Raw genomic sequence first — 24,996 nt, 5'->3', positions numbered from 1 at the left:
CAAGTGCATACCTCAGAAGACAGAAGGGTTCACACACACACACACACACACACACACACACACACGCAACGCACTAATATTTACTTAATTCCCCCCCCTCAAAACCTGGGTCACCTCAGGTCAGCCACTTCAGCCTCCTGTATCTTTGTATCTGTCACATGTAAAGAACATAACACTGTGTACTTCATGGTAGTGTTTTGATAATTATGAAGTAATGACTTTAAATGGTTTAGGAAATACCAAGTATTTACGCCAGATGAAATGATATTGACCTAGAAACATATTTAGCAATTATGAATAGCTTAGATAAAATAGGGAAAGAATTATTTAAATCTTTACCATATTGCTGAAGATCTTCAGATTATAGCCCACTTATTTTGATTAATTTTATTATCTCTATCTAAACATGACAAACAGATAAAACAATATGCTTGGGAAGCTTATACTGACACTAACAAAATATGTGAAATAAACAGTACAATAAATGCCAAGCACCGGTTTTAATATAATAGCTTTTCATGTGATTTTTCTTAAAATCGCCTGGCTTTCTATGGCTCTTTGGGAATTGTTCTTATCAGGAGGACATGAATTCTAATGTATGTTAACAACAGATACTACTAAACTGCACTTCTTTTTGAAATATACACAAATAAAAAAAAATGTAAAGGCATAGCAATAGTTTAAGTGTGATTTTTAGGAAAAGCTAATACCTACTCTCTAACCATCAAAGAAAAAGAACTCCAGAGAAGCCAAAAGGAAATCCATTTTTCAGCCTCAAACAAGGGAGAAACCATCTGTGTTAAATCATAAAACAAATGCACTGAGAGTTTATATCAATATACACATGGGAAGGAGGTTATTTACTCTGTGGAGGAAAAAATCCTCGTTATATTTAATCATGTGAATTTCATGGGCAAGTAGATGCCTAGACCGTTTTTAACATTTTCAAAAAACGCTTAAAATTCTCATCTTAAAGAAATATAATCTATTCACTATCAGTTAAACTCCTCAAATAGGGACAAGCTCAGGAACCTCCTTATCTCTATCCCATAATGTTCAGGATAAGTTCTGGAAAGGAATATTGAAAATGAGTTATTCAGTTAGTCACATCTTTTCTTGTTAATTCTTTCTCTCTAGTAATCATTCCCATTACAGGTGGTCCCTGTCTTATGATGGTTCAAATTACGAGTTTTGTTTGTTTGTTTGTTTGTTTTTTTATGTTGTACAAACATGTGATACCACTCGGTAGAAACCATAGACCAGATTTTGAATTTGGATCTTTCCCAGGCTGGAGCCATGTAGTGGACCCTCACTTGCGCTGCTGGGCAGCAATATCAGCCACACCTCCCAGTCAGCCACGCCTTCAAGAGGGTAAACAACTGATATACCTACAACCCTTCTGTACCCATACGGTCATTCTGTTTTTCACTTTCTGTATATTATCAATTACATGAGATATTTAACACTTTATTATAAAATAGGCTTTGTGTTAGATGATTTTACCCAACTGTAGGCAAGTGTTTTGAGCATGTTTAAGGTAGTCTGGACTAAGCTATGGTGTTTGGGAGGTTAGATGTATTCAATGCAGTTTCGACTACAACATTTTCAACTTACAGTGGGTTCACTGAGATGTAACCTCAGCAAAGTCGAGGATGATCTGTACTCTTTTTGTAAATTAACGCATTCTGCCTTGAACTCTCAAAGGTCCAACACCAGATTAGCTAAAGAAAAATATGCAAAACACTGAAGAAGGTATTCTGGAAGATGTAATCATTGTTTTTTAATCAGGTTACTGATAAAATTTTGTCTAATAGATAGGTTTGGGTATCTGAACAATACTCAAATAACAAAAACCATTTCTACCTTTGAGCTCAGAATGAGGCCAACCTTGAACTCACCCAAAGGTGTTCATGCCTAGAAGTGATAAAGGGCCCTCATTATAAATCCATCACATAGCGGGACATCCAAGGAGAGCTTCCTTACAAAGTCACAAATTGTGTTTCTCTGAAATACTAGACTTGTGATAGAGGGGAAAAAAATGAGAGATAATCTTCTGAAAAGCAATTGTAATAGGATTCAAACTAATTTGCTATAGCTCGTAGATGAAGTGACTGACTTTATAACTAATATAAGCACTCAAATTGAAGGTTCCACATTCACAGGAATTTTTGTGATCAATACTTTAATTTATAGTGTTAGCATAAGTGGGAGTTTTGTTGCATTGGCAAGGGCAGAAATGGTTGTCTAAAAGATTATGAGGTTTAGCCGGAAGGAAGTACTTCCTAGAATTGAAACATTTCTCTAAACAATTTAATGAATAACGAAATTGCTCTCAAAGTTACACCCAACACTAGGAGTAGCCTGTCTTGTATAAAAAGACTAAGAGAAAAATGGAAAGACAGACACACAAAGGAAAATTATAAATTTGGGGAGATTTTATTAAACATGAACTAAATGTATTTCAAGAATTCTAAACGGGCTGTGTCCTAAGATTCTACATAAATGAATTCTATACCCATGGTCTACATTGTATTCATCAAACTCTGTTACATGCTGATATAAGACTATAAAATATATTCATTCTTTGCATTTAAAACTTCACTCCATCAGAATAACTTTATATTTCTCTACTGGTCTTTATGAATACTTTAATATTCATTTCCATTGTGTAAATGAAAAGCCAGCTTGTCATTTGGTTATATACAAGATTCATAAAGTTTTATTTCTGAAATAACATCACTTCTAAATTCCGTTCCTCAGTGCACTGTTGGCTTCTGTTGAATATCTGACATTCTCTCACATCTTGTTTATGATCTGCAGATGCGAACTTTCTTTTTCTTTACCCACCTTGACAGACAAAAAGTTACACAAACTATCCCAGGGAACTTTTCCTTTTTCAGTCAACACTCAGGCAGCTCCTGCATATTGAGCATCTTCTGTGTAGCTGCTGAGGATACAGGGCTCAACATACCGACCCTGCGGCTCCCGCCTGTACAGTAGATACTCAAATGAGGGAGACACATCGAAGGGCTGTTGTAATGGACAGCAGGCAGTGAGGAGAACATGTGAAATCGAATTCATCCAAGGCAGTTTAAGCTGAGCTTCCCCTTTGCATCCTCCAAATGCAAAGCCACTTTTATTGTCTACAGACATTGAATTAGTGGTTGAAAGAACCAACCATTAAAGTTGAGGCTTTTGTCCTTCATGATGTGAATATCTGTTAGATGGCACTCCGATTTGGGGGGAATTTTCTTTTTTAAATGCATTTCTTCAATTTTTTATTTTAGTAAGGTTTGGGGTAATTCACTAAATGTAACCTCTAAGACTAAAACAAAGGGATGCACACATCTCTCCTCCATTCTCGTCATTGGAACAGACATCAGTAATCGATCTCAGCTTTTGCTATCATGAATCTAAATGTGAAATAATAAGAATGGATTGCCTGGAAGAAGGAAACAGAGGGGGTGAACAGGACTGGGGAGAATGGAAGAGTAGTGGTAGAGATGGAGGAAGGAGGGATGAGAGTAGCTGCATGATTCAAGAATGCGTGAATGAATGTATCTGTGATTCTGTCTACAGTGTAAGATGCTTCCTTGATTCTAGAAGAATTACAGGGAAAACTTTGAATAAAGCAAAATGAGAGAGAGCTTAAAAGCTAGGATGGCCCAGCCATGATGAAGAGCTCAGAATAGAAAGGGATTTTACAAAGAGACTGAGAGAAACTTCATAGTCAGGATACTAGATTGAATCATAATAATTCAATTCTACTGGTATTAACATTTTCCCACTGATAGAACATTAAATATTCACTAAGTGATTTTACCTACTTTATCATACTTTGTAGACAAGGATACCAAGTCAACATTTACAAATGATTTGCCCAGAGTCAACAAACAAATAAATGACAAGGTACAGACACAAATTTAGGTCTTTTGACACTATATTCTCTGCCCATTGTATAGTGTCAAACTTACAAGAGATAATAAGAAGGGAGAATGACAGAGAGGGGACAGTGGTGTGTCAGTAGAGATTACCTGGTCTTAATGCCTTTAGTTTTCTTCTTAAAATATTACTCAACTTCTTTCAGCCATATGGAGTATGCATATCTGTTTAATCTCCCATGAAAATAATTACAGTTTTCCCTATCCTTAAAGAAAAAATAAATAAACATTTCTGTTAATCTTTTGAATTTTCCATGCATTAGTAGAATAAGGGGGAATAAAAGGAAGACTCTCTATCCTGAGATGTACATGTCATATGACATTTTCAAAACTTTTACCAATTAAGTTTCCAAAGTAGAAATTTTCCACACACAGCAACACACTGCAGGGTTCCTTGTTCTCTGGTAATCCCACATCATTTATGGAAAATAAATCAGTGCACAACTCTTCCCCATAGCACATGCCCCATGTGGAATGACTTTTATACCACAGGGTTCAAGAGCGAGCTTATCTCTGTCCTTTTTAGACAGACGAAAGATGCTATGAGTAAAAAGAAAATGAAAGGAAAAGGAAGGCATTGAAGGAAAATTGAATGATAGGGTTAGAATAGGATTCTATGCTATCTTTCATCCCTAATTGGTTGAGGATTTTCAGCGGTCTAGGTTTTCAGGGTAACACAGACTGACAGTGATTTCATCTATTAATCAGTGCTTCAGAATAAGTTCCAAATGACATAGCTAAACTTAAGGAAAGTAAGATGGTAAAAAAGAAAAAAAAAGCAGAGATGGAAATGAAGGTAGGGGCATTTTGAACAAATATAAACTCTAAAAACAGAAGTCTAGATGGTAGGAGAAAAAAGGCATCGGTTACCAATAGGTGCATTGGACAACCCCACACCTTAAATTTGGAATAAGGTTGCTATCCATTTCAGAAGAGTGGAGGATTGGAGAGCAGTATTTCTGTAGAAAACGATTTGCATTAATTTTCACAAGTTTCCTTATATCACACTAATTTCACAATTGACAATGATAACCATGACAAATTCTTAATATAAGAGTAAAGCATGTTTATTGTAGAAAACGGGACAAATATTTAAATATCTCTTTGTTGAAATACACATTGGCTTTGCGACAGTCTCAGTGGTTTTGAGTTGTCAGAAATTTTAAGATGGCAGAGCACATCCTTTTGCCATATTTCATGCATGTAGTAGTAAGTTCTTATCAACTAAGAACTTGGTTAAAAGCATGGATTTGGAGTCAGACTCAGGGGTAAATCTGACTCTTCTTCAACAGCTACATGATGATCCTGCAGAAGTTCGTTGAACTCCGTGAGACTTCATTTCCTCATTTCTTTTAGGAAGAACAACTGCATCCATTTCCCAGATTTGTTAAAAGGTTAAATGAGATAATGTACCCAAAATGCCTAGCTCAAACCTCTGCACATTGAATCAGGGAAGATTTCCAGGATCTGCCTGAGGTGTTCACCTATTTCTCCTCTCTTCACCCATCCCACTCCCAATCTCAGTCAATAAGCTTCAGCCAGACTTATCATCATCTTCTTCTTCTCCTCCTTCTTAACATTTTATTTTAATTTAGTTGTCAGAGAGTACAAGCAGGGGGAGCAGCAAGTAGAGGGAGAAGTCGGTTACCCCCTGAGCAGGGAGCCCAATGCAGGACTCGATCCCAGGACCCTGGGATCATGACCTGAGCTGAAGGCAGACACTTAACCGACTGAGCCACCCAGGCTGTACCCAGACTCATCTTTCTGAGCTTTTCTGACACTGGCTTTTTGCCCTCTTTCTGGAAATCTTGTTTTCTGGATCTTTGCATAGCTGGCTCTTTTCCTTCATTCAGGTCTCAGATGGAATTGCACCTCAAAAGAGATTCTTTCTCCCATCCTGCTCCTTAGAAGAGCTCTCATCCCTCTGCTGTCCATCCTGAATCACAGTGACCTGTGCTGTTTTGCCTACTGCACCCATCATTATCCCTAATTTTTATGTATCTATCCATTTTCATGCCTACTGTCTATCATTCTATAGCATAATATATGCCCCATACAAGTGGCAACCTCATCTGTCTTGCTTAATATTGTAGCACACTTGGCAGAGACTGGCTTCATGCTCACAGAACATGTTTTCTCTTTTCCAAGAAACATGGCCACGTTTCCTAGCATTCCTTGCAACCAGCAAGACAACATGGCTGAGTCCCAGAGAATGGAATGAGGTGGCAGTGATGTGTGCCCCTTCAAGGCTGGATCTGCAAAGACTTGCCAGTTGCAATTCTCTAGTCTCTCTCCTGTCTTTGCAAGTTGGATGAAGAGGGTCCTGGAGATGACTCCAAGACTCTAGGGGATTGCAAAGTTGGGAGGTATAACAAAACTAGCACCCTAATCAGCGTGGAAGATCTTCACAGGAATAAGAAATAAGTTTCTCTGTTGTTCATGAGATTTGGTTATTTCTTTGTTACAGTAACCAGCCATATGAATACCTGAGCAAACATAGTCCAGGACCTGGAATACTGCCTGACACATAGTAGGTGTTATGAGCTGAACGTCCATCCCCTCAAAAATTCCTATGTTAAATCCCTAGCACCCAAAGTGATGGTATTCAGAGATGGGGAGTTAGGGAAATAATTAGATAATAAAATCATGAGGGTAGGACCCTTATGATGGAATTCATGTCCTTATAAAAAGAGGAAGAGAGGTGTCTCCCCCCACCCCACCCCACCTCTCTCTCTCTCCCTGAGCAGGCACTGAGGAAAGGCCGTATGAGCACACAGAGTTTGGCTGTCTGCAAGCCAGGAAGGAGGCTCTCACTAGAACCCTACTGTGCTGGCACCCTGGTCTCAGACTTCCAGCCTCCTGAACGGTGAGAAATAAATTTCTGTTGTTTAAATCAGTCTATGGTATTTTTTTATAGCTGCCTAAGCTAAGGCTGTACATACTCAATAAATATGTAATAAGTATTGGTTAAATAAGAAAAATAACTAAGTCAGTGGCATTATGTCCCACCCTATATCAAGTCTCTGTCCCTAAACTATATTCGTTCAAGGTGGGTCAAAGAAGAAATCACTCTCTGCAAGGAAGCAATTCTATTCAGATGATGCTGGAAGCTCTCTGAGGGGTACACATTGGTAGAGGTTAGGGAAACTACACCTCCTGGGCTTAGGGGTTTAGTGAATATTAACATAAAAAAGAAAATAAAGAGATTTTGGTGTACAGTGTTACTCATTCCCTGCACTGACATTTCCTGTTTGGGATCATAAAGGGAATATGAAGGACTCATAAAACCCTAAATGAATTGTGCCATAAATGTTAACCACCACCGATAGCATGCTGAACGCTACGCTAATGCAGTGCTGCTAAGGGTACCCCTCTGCTCTGATACCTGAGAGTGAAAGCAAAGCCAGTGTCAGGTCCCAGCGAGCGCCGTTAAAAAGGAACCTCTCCCCCACAACACGGTTACCTTTTTATGCATGTCTGTCAGGAAAAACTCTGCCAACAAAAAGTTATATCTGCTTAAACAAGATAAGCACTCCCCATCCTGAAGAGAATGCTTCACAAAATATTCCTATGCATCATAATTATTAAATCCCAAAATGGACAATTATTAGCCTTCAATATATTACCTTTTTTTTAAAGGTTTTATTTATTTATTTGAGAGAGAGAGAGAGAGCACAGAGGGAGAGTGAGAGGGAGAAGCAGACTCCCCACTGAGCAGGGAGCCCGACATGAGGCTCAATCCCAGGACAATGACCCGAGCCAAAGGCAGACACATAAACCCACTGAGCCACCCAGGCGCCCCAGTATGTTACCTTTCAAGTTGAGCCAAATGTCCAAATATGTGACCACATGAAGTTCATCCTACTTACCCTTAGGCCTTGATAACAACACCTTTTGGGAGATTTAAGGGACTCAACATCTCGATTTAAGAAGAAGTGGAAGGTTGTGAGCTCTAGGTCTATATTATAATACATGCAAACTAATAATCAAGGAGAACAGTTGATTCCATTAAAAAAGAGTGGTTTTGGGATGTCTGAGTGGCTCAGTCGGTTAAGCGCCTGCCTTCAGCTCAGGTCATGATCTCAGGGTCTTGGGATGGAGCCCTGCGTCAGGCTTCTTGCTCAGTGGGGAGCCTGCTTCTCCCTCTCCCTCTGCCGCTCCCTCTGCTTGTGCTCTCTCTCTCTGACAAATAAATAAATAAAATCTTTAAAAAGAGTGTTTTTTTACAGGAGTGGTTTTGAGTCGATTTGTTAAGTTATGTACCATCTTTGTTTTTTAGCCTTTTCTACAGATGCCTTTAAGAACGTGTATTATTTGTAGTCCCATATGAACTAAAAGAACCCTAGTAATTGTGATCAGTGGAGTGTTTGCCTCTGCAGATTGAGTATAGGCATCCAGGCTATTCCGAGTTGGCAAACTGGCTCCACAATCCCTGTGCTGAATTACTGCCAAATATCCTGTCATTTGAACCCCTCAGATGCGATCATTAAGCTTTAGAGTAGTCATCCTTTTTTATGTGCCACTGTAGAATTGGAAAAAGGCAAGTACCAAGGTTTTAATTTTTAAGGAATATTCTATGATGAGAAAGTATAAAACATATATGCCAATGCCTGTGTCCCCATCAGCCAGGGTCAGAAATGGAATCCTACGGGGAACGTTGAGGTACCCATCTACCATCCCAAATGTCCCCTCTTACTCTGAACTTGGTAACTTGCTTGGGTTTCACTTATGCTTTTGTTATATTCTGTCACTAACATTTAAAAATATTTTTACTAAAAGCTTATGCTATGGACTCGGGAATAGTATTCTGAATGTATGACACCTGTGAAAAGAGCTTTTGCAGTCATAAACTAATCAGCATTTTCTAGTGTTTTATTTTGCTTAGTTTACGTCTGTTGATTTGAAAGTGATAACATGTAATGGATCAGAAAATAGAACACTGGGGAAAGTGTTTTGGAAATCTCTTCTGACTTTAAAACACCAAAACTAAAAAGATTTCAAGCAACAAACCCAGACAAATCTGTTCATTTTTAGCATGGTTATGTTTGTGATTTTTTAGATTAAATACAAATAGACACAAAAACACCAATTTGCAGTGATATGAATATAATTCTATTGCTTTTATGATGAAATGCAATGCAGTAAATGGCAAACCCTTCTTCAGGTACACTGCTTTATCTTTTCATTCTACTTTTGTTCATGGAAGGAGCTAAATTATTTAAAAAAAATATAAATGGTTGATAAACACTTGAAAAGATTGTTGGCTTCTGCAGTGATGACAGAAATACAAATTGAAACAACAGCATATCATTTTGACCCAGGTTAACAAAAGTCTAATTGACTGATAGTATCCAATACAGACTAGACTATGGTAAAACATATCTTTATCAACATTGGCAGGAAGGCAACCTTGCAACTACTGTAAAAATTTAAATGAAAATATCATTAGTCAAAGCAATTGTATTTCTCTGAACAGTACTAAAAAAAAAAACCTCACAAATATATAAGGATATACATATGCATACACACACACACATATATATGTACACATATTTACTCTATCATTGTGATAATAAAGAACAACTGGAGACCATCCAAATGGCCCCCAATAAGGGAAGATTTACATTATTCGTTATAAGGCCACATTATTATATTTTATGTAACAATTAAAAGGAAGATAGATTTCTATGTTTCTAGCAAGGAAAGGATGCTTGGGATATATTGCTAAGTGAAAAAAAAGGAAGTTCCAGACTAGTGAGCATAATGGGCCTCCATCTCTGTTAAGCCCTATTTTGGCCTAGACTGAATTATTTCAAGGTAACATTGTATTTCTTCCAAAGAAATTCCTTGATACATTTGTCTGGGGTGGATTCTGAGGTCCCAAAGGGACCTGAGTTAATGTGGCATTATTCTTTCCCAGAAAACTCCTCGGTGGCTCCATAGGTGTTACAGAGAAAGAAGAGAGAAAGAAGGAGATAGAGTAGGATTTATGGCAATACCCTGCACTGAATGTATAACCCCTCTTAATCATCCCTCAAATTTCCAATACAAAAATCTTAAAAGGATTATTGAGGGTAAGTTTCTTATAAAAAGGAAAAAAAAATGTCTTCTTTGTTCTGGTTGTCCAAGAGAGGCATAGAGAGAGGAGACTCAGCCATCATCCTTCTGGTAAAGCCACAGGCTTGTGGTAGAAAAAAGAACTTCTCAACACACAAAAAGCATTACCCATTAAAAAAATTGATTAATTTTGCTACATCCAATTAAGATATTGTTCATCCAGACATTTCTCCAAAGAAGACATAGAGGTGGCCAACAGACACAGGCAAAAATGCTCAACATCGCTAGTAATCAGGGAAATGCAAATCAAAACCACAAAGAGATATCACCTTGTACCTGTCAGAATGGCTAAAATCAAAAATACAAGAAATAACAAGTGTTGGTGAGGATGTAGAGAAAAAGGAACTCTCATGCACTGTTGATGGGAAAACTAACTGGTATAGCCACTGTGGAACAGTATGGAGGTTCCCACAAAAATTAAAAATAGAGTTAACATACGATCCAGTATTTCCACTAATGGGTATTTACAAAAAATATTAAAAACACTAATTTGAGGGGTGCCTGGGTGGCTCAGTCGGTTAAGCGTCTGCCTTCGGCTCAGGTCATGATCCCTGGGTCCTGGGATCGAGCCCCGCATCGGGCTCCCTGCTCCGTGGGAAGCCTGCTTCTCCCTCTCCCACTCCCCCTGCTTGTGTTCCCTCTCTCGCTGTGCTCTCTCTATCAAATAAATAAATAAAATCTTTTAAAAAACCCACTAATTTGAAAAGATATATGTATCCCTATGTTTATTGCAGCATGATTTACAATAGCCAAATTATAGAAACAACCAAAGTGTCCATCAATAAATGAATGGATAAAGAAGATGTAGTGTGCACACACACACACACACACACACACAAAATGGAATCTTACTCAGCCATAAAAAAAGAATGAAAGGTTGCCCTTTGCAGCAACATGGGTGGACCTAGAGGGTACTATGCTAAGTGAAATAAGTCAGTCAGAGGAAGATAAATACTATATGATTTCACTCGTATGTGGAATTTAAGAAACAAAACAAATGAAGAAAAAAAAAGACAAAAATAAACAGACTAAAGAGAACACCAAACATAAAGAACAAAATGGTGGTTACCAGAGGGGAGGTGGGGGGGGTGAAATAGGTGAAGGGGATTCAGAGCATACATTTATTGTGATAAGCACTGAATTATATGTAGAATTGTTGAATCATTATATTGTACACCTAAAACTAAATAACACTGTATGTTAATTATACTGGAAGTTAAAAAAATAAAAAAGAATATTGTTCATCAAAAGAAAACATAAAAAATGAAATAAAATTGAGGGGCACCTGGGTGACTCAGTAGGTTAAATGTCTGCCTTTGGCTCAGGTCATGATCTCAGGGTTCTGGGATGGAGCCCTATGTCAGGCTCCCTGCTCGGTGGGGAGTCTGCTTCTCCCTCTCCCTCTGCTCCCACCCCCCCCCCGAGTGTCACTCTCTCTCTCTCTCTCTCTCAAATAAATAAATAAAATCTTAAAAAAAAACTGACAGAAGATATTTGCTATATACAGAGCTGTCAAAGATTATTATCCAGCTGTATAAAGCAACTCTACAAATAAGAAGGAAAAAGAAATGAAGAGAAGATAGTGCAGGCATTTCACAGAAGAAATACGAGGGACATATGCTTAACCGTAAGTTGTGGTACAGCCACAATCTGGCATTGCCTAAGCAATTTGAATACACCACACCCTACCACCCAGCAATTCCACTCCTGGGCATAAGCAACATGTACCAGGCGTCAGGAACTCAGCTGCATTGCTCATTGTAATAAAAACAAGAAACAGCCCACATAGCAACATTAAAATGGATAAATCAACTGTGGTACATTCAAACAATTTCATAATACGACAGTAAAACTGGATGAACTATAGCTAATCACATTATAATGGATGCATCTCAAAAACATAGCATTGAACAAAAACAAAATACAGATTTGCAAAATATATATAGTATGTTTTCATTTTGATGATGTTTAAGTAGCCTGTATATAGTAAAGCTATGAAGAAAGGCAAGGAAATGCTTAAAATGAAAGGGTGGATTATAGTTCTCTCAGGGAGTTAGGAAGGAGATGCATTCAAAGGACATGTGGGAGTTGCAAAAGTACCTGTAAAGTTCCGTTTCTGAAGCCACCTGTTGGATTTAAAGGTGCATATTCTGTTATATTTTTGTTATTATTTCTCTATTATTTGTATTTAAATGCACATCTAAGTTTGAAGAGCTCCTGAAAGAGAATAGGCATCCGCAACCAAAAAGCATCTGGAAAGATAAACGACTATCCTCTGAGGCTAAGAAAGGGGGACCCTGGAATTTTCACTTTAATGTATATTCGACAAGTTTGAATGTTAATCCCAAAAGAAAGTGCATTAATTTTCTAATTGAAAAGAAAAGACCCAGCCTTAACGGGTCTTTGCGCAGTAACAATTATAAAGCCCCTCCAGTGAGCCTGGCGGGTACACTGATGTCATTCTAGTTCACTGCTTGCAGTCCCTGCAAAGCTTGGCCTTAAGAGGCAGTCATCAAAAGTTTCTTCGTACAATTGATTGATAAAACCTGCCTTCCTGGGGCACCTGGGAGGCTCCTGTCAGTTAAGCCTCTGACTTTTTTTTTTTTTTTTTTGAGATTTTATTTATTTGTTTGACAGAGAGAGACACAGCGAGAGAGGGAACACAAGCAGGGGGAGTGAGAGAGGGAGAAGCAGGCTTCCCGCTGAGCAGGGAGCCTGATGTGGGCTCGATCCCAGGATCCTAGGATCATGACCTGAGCCTAAGGCAGATGCTTAATGACTGAGCCACTCAGGTGCCCCAAGCCTGTGAATCTTGGTTTCAACTCAGTTCGTGATCTCAGGGTCGTGAGATCAAGCCCCATGTCAGGCTCCCCTGTCAGCGTCAGTGGGGAATCTGCTTGAGATTCTCTCCCTCTCCCTCCCCCAACCCCATCACCCACTACAGCTCTTGCATTCTCTCTCTCTCTCAAATAAATAAATAAACTTTAAAAAATATCCACCTTCCCTAACAGGGTGAGAGGAGCTCATTGGAAGCATTTTTGTTTTTCAGCTTAAAATTATTTATTTTTTCTTTTCAAAAGGGATTCATTACAATGGAAGCATATTTTGCCTATTTTTTTCCTCCCGGAGGATCAACAAGTTTATGTTTAGGAGGCTTCACTCACATAGATAACAGATAACAGACAAATCTGGTAATTTATATCAGCCTTAGCATTTAGAACAGCACCAATGGTAAACCAAAACCTTTCCTTCTTGTGTGCCTTTTGTAACAATGATGCCACTTCCCCCCCCCCCCGCCTTATCATCTTTAAATTCTTCTCATGTATCAGATTCCTTATTTAAAGGAAGTTTAATCTCACCCCAGTGGTCATAACCAAATTGTGCAAGATGTCATGTGACCCACTAAAGTCTCTGAAAATAGTTTTATTTCTATAAGGTAATATTTTTTGATGATTTTAAAATTTATTGATGATTTTAAAATTAAATGGTATAGGGCATTTGATCAATTTTAATGTTAATTTTTAAAAATTATCAAGGGATTTTTAAAAATCAAACATACAAAACCAAGAACTGTCAGAGTTAGGACTGAGCAGCAGGAGATCCTGCCTAGAGTTCCAAGGAGGTCTTAGAAAATCCAAGCTTCCCAGCACAGAAGATGTGGACTAAGCTGGATGGGTGGCTGAATCTATTTCCCAAAACATCTGCTTTGGACACTCAGAATTAAGTAGTTTCAAGCCATGCATTATTGAGATGAGACAAAGGACTATCAGAAAACAGGAAAGGGGTGTGCCTGGGTGGCTCAGTCAGTTAAGCGTCTGCCTTTGGCTCAGGTCATGATGCCAGGGTCCTGGGATGGAGTCCCACATGGGGTTCCCTGCTTGCTCAGTGGGGAGTCTGCTTCTCCCTCTCCTTCTGCCCCTCCCCCAGCTTGTTCTCTTTCTCTCTGTCAAGTAAATAAATAAAATCTGAAAGAAAGAAAGAAAGAAAGAAAGAAAGAAAGAAAGAAAGAAAGAAAGAAAGAAAGAAAGAAAGAAAGAAAAAGAAAGAAAAATAAAAAGAAAGAAAGAAAGAAAGAAAACAGGAAAGGAGACCATCGTGGCTAGGAATCAAATAAAGGGCATGAAATGGGCCAGAAGAAACTCCAGCTCTTCAAACCATGTGAGAAAAATAAAGGTGAGAAGACAGAAACAGAACAGTATTCTCATTTTTATATGGAAACGTTGTCTTTGGGGAGAAAACCACGTGAAACAAATATAGTGATCTTAGGCCTCACTAGAAATGACCAACTGTGGGCAAACTTATAATGCTTTCTAGTCTTGGTCTACTAAAGCAAGGATGTCGACAGCAACGTATAGAGAAAAGTTGCAATTTCCAGGCAGACACAAATGTCTCCATGTACCTGAGGGGCTCTCAATAATTTGAATCTTGAGTCCCAAGGTCTTAAAAAAAGGTGCCATCCAAATACTGCAAATTGGAAGTCTGTAAGCCTTCTCTAATGATCCAAATTAAAATTGATTTCTTTCCTAATATAGCTTCTATCTCTTAAGTGATTTATAAAGGATAAACTTGTGTTAAACAGCTTTATGTGTATTATCTCATTAACTTTTCACAATGACCTCAGGAAGTAGCTTATTATTTTCCTACTTTACAGAGAGGAAAGACAGAAAGAGCCTATCTCCTTGAGAATGCTGATCCACAGCAGCACCAAACTTGGAAATATCTGTTGTTCTAGTTATCACTGCTGAGTAAGAAACTATCCCAGGTTTAGTGATAACACCACAACCATTTTCTAGGCTCATGGTTCTGAGGGTCAGGAATTTGGAGCGAACACAGTGGGAACAGTTTGCTTCTGTTCTCCCATGTCCCAGGCATTAACTGGGGAGACACAAATATCTTGAAGTAACTCAAGCAGCTAGAGAGTGGCGTCATCTGGAGGCTCCTTCACTCACAAATCAGGAATGTGGGCTGAGAAGACTCGAAAGCTGGGCTCTGCTGAAACTATTGACCAGAGCACCTGCACAAGGCCTCTCCACTCCACGTGGTTGGCCTTCCTCACCACATGGCAGCTGGGTTCAGAAAGGGAGTGTCCTGACAGCAGTCAGAAACTAAGCTTTTCAAGAGAGCCAGAGAGAAGCTACATGACATTTTCTGACCTTGATCCAGAAGTCATGCAGCATCACTTCCACCAGACAGTATGGGGTTGAAGTGAGTCCCAAAGGCTAGGCAGTCTGAAGAGGAGGGTGGAAGAATGGCAAAGTCACACTGCAGAAACGCATGGGTCGAATGGGTGGTATTATTGTGGCCACACTGGCAAATGTAAATGGGTACCTCTACACTTAGACTTTTTATTAAGACGGTTAATATTCATCTATCTTTTTGAAGCCATTGTTAGTGGTTAGAGATTACGTTTTCTGCAGCAAAAGAAACCCAAGTGATAATGTTCCTTACCCCAACTTCAATAATGGTAATGTCATTATCTGCTTTGTATATTTAGCTAATCTTGTAGGAGAGATTGTGTGTGTGTGTGTATGCGTGTGTGTGTGGTGGGGTGGAAGGGGGTGATAGCCTTAGAATTGATATAATCTGAAAGAGATACAGATGCACAGAGATATACAATCTCTCGGCCTTTGGAGAATCTAGGCAAGAATTGGAGCAGCCAGAGTTCTGAGCTGTGAGCAGCTTCTTTCACTGTAAGCAGTCTCCACGGTATGTAAAAACAAAGTTTGGAAAAAAATTACCATTGAGTAGTGGTCTTCAAACTCTGTTCACATGTTCCTAGAATAATTTTGAAAAATTACATACCCTCTTTCCCATTTCTAGGTTATCTAAAAATTTGGTTATGAGTTCAAATAATTGCAAAGGATATAAGTTCCAGACCAGGATACACTATTCTTCTGCCTATGTACAGCTGGGAAAGCCTGGAAGCCCTATGGTTTATGGTGCCTGATTAATCATTACATGAGGAGTCTCCTTTGTTGGTGCCCCTCTGGGAAGTTTTCACACCCTGAGGCAATAGACCAAAGTAAGATTTATGTGCAAGGAATATGATTTCCTTTGTAAGAAGCTGTGGTAGGGAAACCATATATTTTCTAATCCTGAACATTTTTTTGACAATAAAAAGGGACACTATTAACTACTCTAAGAAATAAGCATAAACCAGGAAAACCAGGATATATGGCAACCCCTAGCTATTAGAACCCTAGGAAGCAAATTAGTTTACAAAAGAGAATTCATGGAAGCTGAAGATCTGGTCATTATTTCACTGAAAATTGCCCATTTTCAGTACTCCTTGAAAAATTTTCCATAGCCCCCAAAAGTTTGAATAGCTCTATTATTAAGCTAGCGTCCAGCCATACCAGTTGCCAAAGTATTGAAACATCACCATAAGTGTTAGGAAACAGAGTAACAACAATTGGAATAGCCAATTAAAATAATCAATAACCTAAATCCCAGCATTTGTGTTTCATTTCAGAAACCACAAGCAGGCAAACTGTGATTCCAAGGTATCCTTGTGGAATGGATATCGGGCACAGAGCTTGGGAATCTGTTACAGGGGACTTGCTATTTATTTCCAAAGCTGGTGGGTAGTATTGAAGCATAAATATCCTTATATAACAGAAATGAGACTTGCCACTTCTTCAAATGTCTTCTTCAAGCTTCCAAAAGAAATGCCTGTCCTTCTCCGTGGGGGAGAAGTAGGGTCTGGGTTTTGGAAGCAGATAGTAAGGTGACTGGGTGCCATGGACACAGCTGTCATGGACATAGACAGCAAATGCCTTCATTGTGGGATAATGTCCCCTCTGATAGGTTTTTGAGAGCTTTGTTTTATTTGACAACTTAACTCCTAAAGGAAGGCAGCTGGCCCTGTGCTTTATAAACACGTTTCCAGAGAGGGAATCTCCCAGAAACCTATTCAAGGATGAACACCGAGAGTCCTCTAGCAAGACAGTGCTGTGTCTCTACCCTGTCTTGCACCAAGCTGCACACTCTTCCTCCTCTACCTGACTGCTCTCTTCTTGAAAGAGAGCCAGGGTCTAGAAGCTTCCACTACCTCCAGGCAGTATCAACCTCTGAGCACACTCCTATTATTTTTTTATGCTCTTTCTCTTCTTTTCTTCAGCTCTTTCTTCTTTGTCTCCGTTAGTAACTGGGCTCTCCCTGGTCACTGCCTCGTGGTTGGCACAAGTGGTCTCCTAATTAGCTTCAATGGGGCCACAAAAGCATAGTGTGCTTCCTCATCAGAGAAAAAGAAAACAATACGCAGGCTCCTGGCCTCAATAGTGAAGATCAGATCATTGCCATCTACTTTTCATCCTTTCCCACTTCCCCACCTCCCTCTCTGCATCTCCCTGATATCACCCAAATGATAACATCATTTCAGGTGAGAAGAAAAAGTGCAAGTGAGGAGCAGACGCAGGGAGAATAGAGAGCAAGTACAAAGGGCAGCCCAACGAATCCCCTTCTTTGATGATTAATGTGATTGCTTAATGGTTATCAACTCATAGGAAGTTGTGGGCAATGTGATGTAATTCCTCACACCGAGTCAGGAAGCAAATGGAATTATCATTTAATAATAATGCTGATGAAAGTATTGAATGGAAGATCAAAACTAGCACACCAGTCAATATACTATTTGGAAATTATTAGAATGATTTTATGAATGAAATGTATTACAAATAATATGATTAAGTAAGAAATTTACATGATATATCATTAACTGCCTTAGACAATGAAAAGTGTATGGTCTATTCAATATTTGACTTATATTATCAGTTATATGACTGCACTACTTGAACATTTTGAACATTACAGTTTACCATTTTATATCCAACGTTAAAGAAACCATCCTAGATGCCTGGACATGGTTTCTTCATTTGCATGGTTTCTTCATTTACTAGTGCAGTGGATTAAACATTAGTAGAGTTTTAATAACCTTGTATTCACATTTTCTTTTAACATATGTATTGGAGTGATTATCAAGGGGATAGTTATCACCTCATTTTAGAAGGAGAAAAACAGTGGGTTTCAGAAAAATCAAACATGTTAGTGAACGTGAATAATTCTGAATTGCCATAGGGTACCCATTTCAGTCTTCTGTCACTCTAAGAACCCCTCTCACATTATCTCTCTCAGTGAGAAGGTTCATCCATTTCAGGAAGCTCTAAATAATTACCTAATGGCTCAGAAGGTAGCCATTAGTCACTGGATATTATGATTGCGGTAGGCTGAATAATAAATAATCCACCCAGATGTCCACAACCTAATCCCAGGAACCTTTGAGTGTTACTTTATAAGGAAAAAGGAACTTTGCAGATGTCACCAAGTTAAGGATCTTCAGATGTGGAAATTATCCTGGATTTTGTGGGTGGGTCCTTAAATGTAACCACAAGTGTCCTTGTAAGAGAAAGGCAGAGAAAGAGGTGACTATGGAGAAGACAGTGTGAAGCTAGAGCAGAAAAAGAGTTGAAGATGCTTTGCTGCTGGCCTTGAAGATGAAAAAAGGGCCCATGAGCCAAAGTATTCAAGGAAAGTAGCTCTAGAAACTATAAAAGGCAAGAAACAGACTCTCCACTGGACGCTCCTTCAACACCTTGATCTCAGTTCAGTGAAACCCATTTCAGATTTCCAACCTCAAGAACTGGAAAAGATCAAATGTGTATTGTTTTAAGCCCACAAGTTTGTGGTCATTTTTTATAGCAGCCACAGGAAACTAATACACTGATGTACAACAGACTCTGAGAAAATCCTTCCTTGATCAGGAAGAAGCAGAACTCTTCTGAAATTCTATTAGCTCCTAACTTCAAGTTAACCAACCAGACACTCGTGGGGTATCAGGATTCCTCCGTAGCAAGGGAATGGAAGAGAAGTGAGCTACGTGAGTCACATCTACTAACTACACAAACATCACATTGGCTGACACCCTTTAACCCCAGGAAATCAGCTAGAGACCGGGAAATCTTCAATTAAACTAGTCACTCAGAGGAAAGGGCCGGCATTTCACCAGGCAAGCTGAGCATTTATAGCTTCATTAAAGGCTACTAAATTATATGACTCAAGAAAATCACTGGCAATTTATTCGGACAAGCAATGTTTCTGTGGTTTTTACCACAAAAACCTCAGTGGATCTTACACTGCATGACTACAGAATCTGCTCTCACTTTTTGGAAGCCAAAACATCTTTCTAGTTCTTTGGCTTGCAATATGGACCTAAGTAAAAATTATGAGGTAGTCAGCATTTCTGGATGTTGTCAATATAAGCTCTCAGTGACCCTGTACAGAACCTCTGGTTCATTTTCAGATGATACAACTCCTTTTTCAAGATGGTAGAAGAGATGGGGCGCCTGGGTGGCTCAGTCAGTTAAGCTGCTGCCTTCGGCTCTGTTCATGATCTCAGGGTCCTGGGATCGAGTCCCACATCGGGCTCCCTGCTCAGCAGGGAGTCTGCTTCTCCCTCTCCCTCTGCCTGCCACTCCCCCTTCTTGTGCTCTCTGCTCTCTCTCGCTGACAAATTAATTAATTAATTAAATCTTAAAAAAACAAAAGATGGTAGAAGAGCTAAATGGTCCCTGTTCTTGGAGTCAAGATTTTAATGCCATCTGATCAGGCACAGGAAGAAAATCTGAAAGAAAAGTTTAAATACTGGAATAATGAAAGAATGTCAAGTAGACCTTAACATTGATCCTTAGAGGATCTTTCAAATCAGAAGTACAACACGCACAACAAATTTTTTTAAAGAATTTTCTACTTTCCACACTTGACTCACTTTACTCACAGTGGTGTGACAAAATAAAGTATCAGTTTCTGGATTTTATTTTATTTTTTTTAAGATTTTATATATTCATTTGAGAGAGAGAAAGAGAAAGAGAGCATGAGCTGGGTGAGAGGCTGAGGGAAAAGCAGACTCCCCGCTGAGCAGGGAGCCCCATGCGGGGCTCGATCCCAGGACCCCAAGATCATGACCTGAGCCGAAGGCAGACACTCAACTGATTGAGCCACCCAGGCGCCCCTCAGTTTCTGGATTTTAAAGCACAGAAATTAGGTAGACATGCTGCAATGATCCCAGTGGTTTCTAAGATGAGGACACACCTATTCTTCATTCATTAGTCCCCCCAGAACTAAAATGGAGTATTTTATACATACAAGTACTTCTCTGAAGAGTAACATGTACATTTAAAGTAAATGATTGCCAAGAGTTCTATCAGGGGTATAATCACTGTCCTCAGCATGTAAATAAAGACACGGGACTCAATGGCAAGGAACAATACACTACACTGGATGAGAATACTGCTTGGAGGCTAAACAGCCAACGTTTGACTCTCAGGTCCCACTACTAGCTGTGTAACTCTGGGCAAGATTCTCAATTTTCCTGAGCTTCACTTCACTAACCTTTGCAATGATGATAATCATAGTACCTACTACCTAGGGCTATTTTGAACATATACCCCTATATAATACCTATAAAGGTGCTCAGTGCAGAACTTAAAAAATATTCAGTACTCAATAAATATCAACTACCTTTACATGACCTTGAGACCAATAAAAATATGATTTGAAGTATTTCATTAAATTGTAATTTGTCATAATCTGGCTTGACAAATAATGACTGAAGGAAAAAGATAATGAGACATTTTAAATATGGAACTGGTTACTGAAGGAAATTTTATTGCCAAACACATGCAACTTGTTTTTTATTATGAAAACAAGTTGCATATATTTTGAACATCAAATGGATCAAAGGATGTACAAGAAAAAGTTAATCTTCCTCTTACTGCAGAACTTTGGTTACATTCTACAGAAGTAACCGCAGATCTATGCACGCACGTGCATGTGCATTTGTATGTGTGTGTGTGTGTGTGTAAAATACTCTCCTAATTTGACTCCCAGATTTCCTTCTTGTTCTTCTACCAGGACTTTTTCACCCAGCAGCCTGAGTGAATCCTAAACAATTAAATCATGTCATATAATTTTCCTTGCTTAAAATACTCCAATGGCCCACTCTATTTAAATAAAATAAAAACTCCTTACTCTGGATTGCAAAGTGCTACCTACTTGGGTCCCTGGCTTTCTATCTCCCTCTGTTTGCTTCTAACTAAGCTCCAGAAACACTGGCTTTCCCTCTGTGTATATGATGAACATTTGGGCTCATTCCCGCCTCAGGACCTTCACACTCTCTCCTCTACCTGGAACGCTCTTCATCTTGAACTATACGTAGTTATGTCTCTTTTTTATTCAGATCTCAGATAAAACCTGTCCTCCCAATTCAGGACATGGCTGATTCTGTAACTCAAGTAGCCACTCGTTATTCTTTATCATTTCAACCTATTTTGAGTCTTTGTGTAACATCTAACACCACTCTATATTTTTGTTTGCTTATTTTTATTTATTCATATTTTTAGTTAGGTAATTGCTAGCTTCTCTCTTTCCTAGAATGGAAGCTCCATGACAGCAAGACTTGGGCCTGTTCACTCCTGGGCCTCTTTGCCTAGAAGGATGCTGAAAAATAATACGTGTTTAATAATGTTTCATACAATTTTGTTGAAACTTAATGAGGGCTATTTAGGTTCCTTTTCCAAGTAGTTTCAAAAATCTGGCTACATTGTCCTAGCGCAACCATCTTTGTACATGTCCAATCAAATGCCAAAAGTTTACTTATTGATGCAAAGGTATATGCAATTTAAATTTTGATTGTTATTTCCAAATCACCTTCTAACAAAGTTATGCCAATTTACATTTTGAGTGGATTCCTTGAATCTTCTTTTAAGTGACTTTATGACATGATATTTGAGATACGTTCTCTCAATTTAGAAGCTCAGGACACTTTATAATTTTATAACTTTGAAATGCAAACAGGAGAGCCCAAGTGCAGATGTCCATAGCAGACCTTTGGAATGGCTAGAGAACCCGCATCTATAGTTACTGACAATTAGATAAGTTACTATGAGAAGCATGCATAACTCCCTTTCAAAAGTCTCTCATTACCCAGGAGTCTTATGTCTGAATTTTTAGCAGTAAACAGAGATTTACTAATCAACATGCATCATAATCTTTTCCAAGTATACAAGTATAATTTATGATAACAAAAATCTTAGTTTATGAGGATTGGATGGAGACACAGAAAACCATAATGGCAGAAACAGGTACCTTATTCTAAAAGGTTCTCAAATTCCATGAGTTTATTTCTCCCCACCAAAGGCTTGTTTATCTTACCCTTTGAGTCATCTGTACCAACAAGTTCAGATTCTGTGTAGTAGTAACTGGAAAATACCCTACTGATGCGTGTATATCTGTATGTTCACATTTGTTTAAACTACATCAACAAGGCCATTGACAGATGTGGGGACATACAGATGCCATTGACTCCTCCCTGACTTTTTGAAAGACACCCTCTCCCAGTGCAAAATCAACCAACTAAAGCCATAAGCAACAGCCAGAAGGGAGCCAGAAAACAAAACCATAGACATACAGACATTCAGCCTCCACACGAACGCCATCCCAAAAATTCTGCCAACCTATTTTGCCCAGAAATATCTTTAAATGAAACATCAATTTTCAGCCAAGATCATCCAAACACCTGTCATTTAGGCCCGTAAGATGTTCTCTATCACTCATCTCTTTTACTCAACTGCAGCATATTCTCTCCTTAAAAGAGTTAGAGCATCGGAAAAAATTGCCCAGTTAATTGAGAGGTACCAACTCGTGGTTCAGAAGGTACCTGCATCAAGTATCCAATTTACTATATACAGAAAAATGGGGGTACTCACAGTAGGGTGTCCGGTACAGTAGGTGTAGCTGGCGTGGGACTGATAGTGCAAGCTTGCTCTTGGAAAGGAGTATGTAGTCCAGGCTGGTTGGCCACTGTTCCACTGAGAGCTGAAGCCAGGGCTCATGGTCACTCGTGACTTACTAGTCTGATAGGCTCTCACTGTGGAGCTAGACTATCAAGAAGAAAGAAATGCAATGTAAAGACAGCTCTGCATAAAACCCAAGTCAGCTATATACAGCAGCAGGCACTCTCTCGTAGGACTGTGGCACAGGTCTCGGCTGGTTAAGGTAAATGGCTGATTCCTTAAGAGGACGCGTTAAATATTGTTCTAACTGGGATAAAAGTATTTTCTCATTGTGAGAATTTTAACTGGATCACAAAGCACAAAGGCTCATTGAAATGGATCTTACTGAAAAGAGTTTTTTTTTTTTTCCAGATTCCATGGATCTTACTGAAAACAGTTTTTTTTTTTTTTTTCCCAGTTGCGACATGCAACTCCATCCTTCAGAAATGAGATAGGTTTTAGTGGTGACAGCAGTGGCGATACTGTCAATTACATAAATGTTCTTTCATCACAGCATTTACCTTAGAAATTCACCGTCAGTCTCATCCAAAGGCAGTAAACAAAAATGTTAGTTTATGAGGATTGGACTGAGGCACAGATTGGTCCCTGACTCTAAACGGTCTTCAAATTCCATGAATCTATTGCTCTCCTGTGGGAGGCATCAGCAGAAATCTGGATATATTCCAACATTTCACCATTCCACTACCTAAAGGCAGCAAAATGATGAAGGATTTGAAGTCGTCACTTACCCCCAACCCTCCAGACCAATGTAATTAAAAATAGAGAAATAGGAAAATATCTATTAACTTGCCAAATGTTAAATATATGTGGTTGTTCATAATTGTATACAGGGTGGAATGAACTGAAAACAAAACTCACTTGTATCTTCTGTCTTTCTTTGTCCTCAGATGGCCATGGCATATAAGGCATATAATAGTTTCTTTTCAGAGAACACTTTCTATCATCAAATTGCAATAGCTACTTACCCAAGTAGTACAGTAACTTCCACAATAAATCCTATTTATAAATCCATGGGCACATGCCAACTCAATCACTGGGAAAATGTGCTAATCTCATTGCCATTATATTCAGGAAACCTAGTGGGGAAAACTTCTATCTGAGATTGTGTTTCCCATTAGGCCGGATTTTGATACCATTAGATACTCAGAGAAATGACTTTTCTGAAGACAAGTTTGGGCATCTTGGAGTAACTAAAAGAAAGCAAGGGCCTCAGCAATTGGAAGGTACTAAGCAGGGCTATTTCTCTCACAATATCCTCAAGATATTTGGAAAGGGAAAAGAAAATTTAAACCAGTGATTCGCTGGGAAAAAATTTAAAATATTTACACCCAAAACTAGAGAACATAGCCTTGTTGAGGTAGACAAGTTTTTTTGACCATCTATCTCTACTCTCATCCCCACCCTAACTAACCATGTGTACGTTAATAGCTCAATGAGATGTGCAGGTACAGCAAGGCAAAGGTACATACTGCTGCACACCTCCTTAGGACAAACCTGTGTTGGAGAAGCAATAGTGGACTTTTATAAAATCAGGATTTCTGCGGGGTGCCCACGTGGCTCAGTCGGTTAAGCATCTGCCTGCGGCTCAGGCCATGATCCCGGGGTCCTGGGATAGAGCCCCATGTCGGGCTCCCTGCTCAGTGGGGGAGGTGGCTTCTCCCTTTTCCTCTGCCCCTCCCCTGCTCATGCTTTCTCTCTCTCTCAAATAAATAAATAAAACTAAAAAAAAATTAGGATATTTGCGTATGGTCCTAAGTATGGAAGCTCCGTATTTATATTAAAAAACATGTTATATGTGATACATGCTATCACTTCAAAGACTAAACTAGTCCACCCACAAAACTACCATTGGCCCTGAAAGTATCTTGGTTTTCTGCTCTGCATCTATAGTCACTAACATTAATCACTCTCACTAGTTCAGTAGATTCTATGGGTAGCTCCTTCAAGACTAAGGTTAGTTCCTTTATCTGTTTTCACATTTAGGTCAGCTCCAGGACCTTAAAATTCTTGGAAACTGTGTATTCACAAGTAAGTTTGTAAATACTCTTGTCTCTTGGTTTAATTTACGTTTCCACACAGCATCAGTCTCT

The 24,996-nt window shown here is 39.0% G+C and overlaps 1 protein-coding gene across 1 annotated transcript in view; it reads right to left on the bottom strand.

The window, feature by feature from the left end:
- The window catches only part of RBMS3 (RNA binding motif single stranded interacting protein 3), a 1,335,892-nt gene that overhangs the window by 792,755 nt on the left and 518,141 nt on the right, over positions 1–24,996 (bottom strand). Inside the window, exon 4 of the mRNA XM_088026449.1 lies at positions 22,820–22,993. Within this exon, the coding sequence (XP_087882575.1) occupies positions 22,820–22,993 (174 nt within the window). The remainder of the gene's footprint in view (positions 1–22,819; positions 22,994–24,996) is intronic.

The sequence above is a fragment of the Eumetopias jubatus genome, unplaced genomic scaffold (genome assembly GCF_037043125.1).
Source record: "Eumetopias jubatus isolate StellerSeaLion01/CBP00866 unplaced genomic scaffold, mEumJub1_p1.0 scaffold_1, whole genome shotgun sequence".
Taxonomy (NCBI): domain Eukaryota; kingdom Metazoa; phylum Chordata; class Mammalia; order Carnivora; family Otariidae; genus Eumetopias; species Eumetopias jubatus.
The sequence above is the reverse complement of the archived record's forward strand: the minus strand, read 5'-3'. Positions and strand labels throughout refer to the sequence as shown.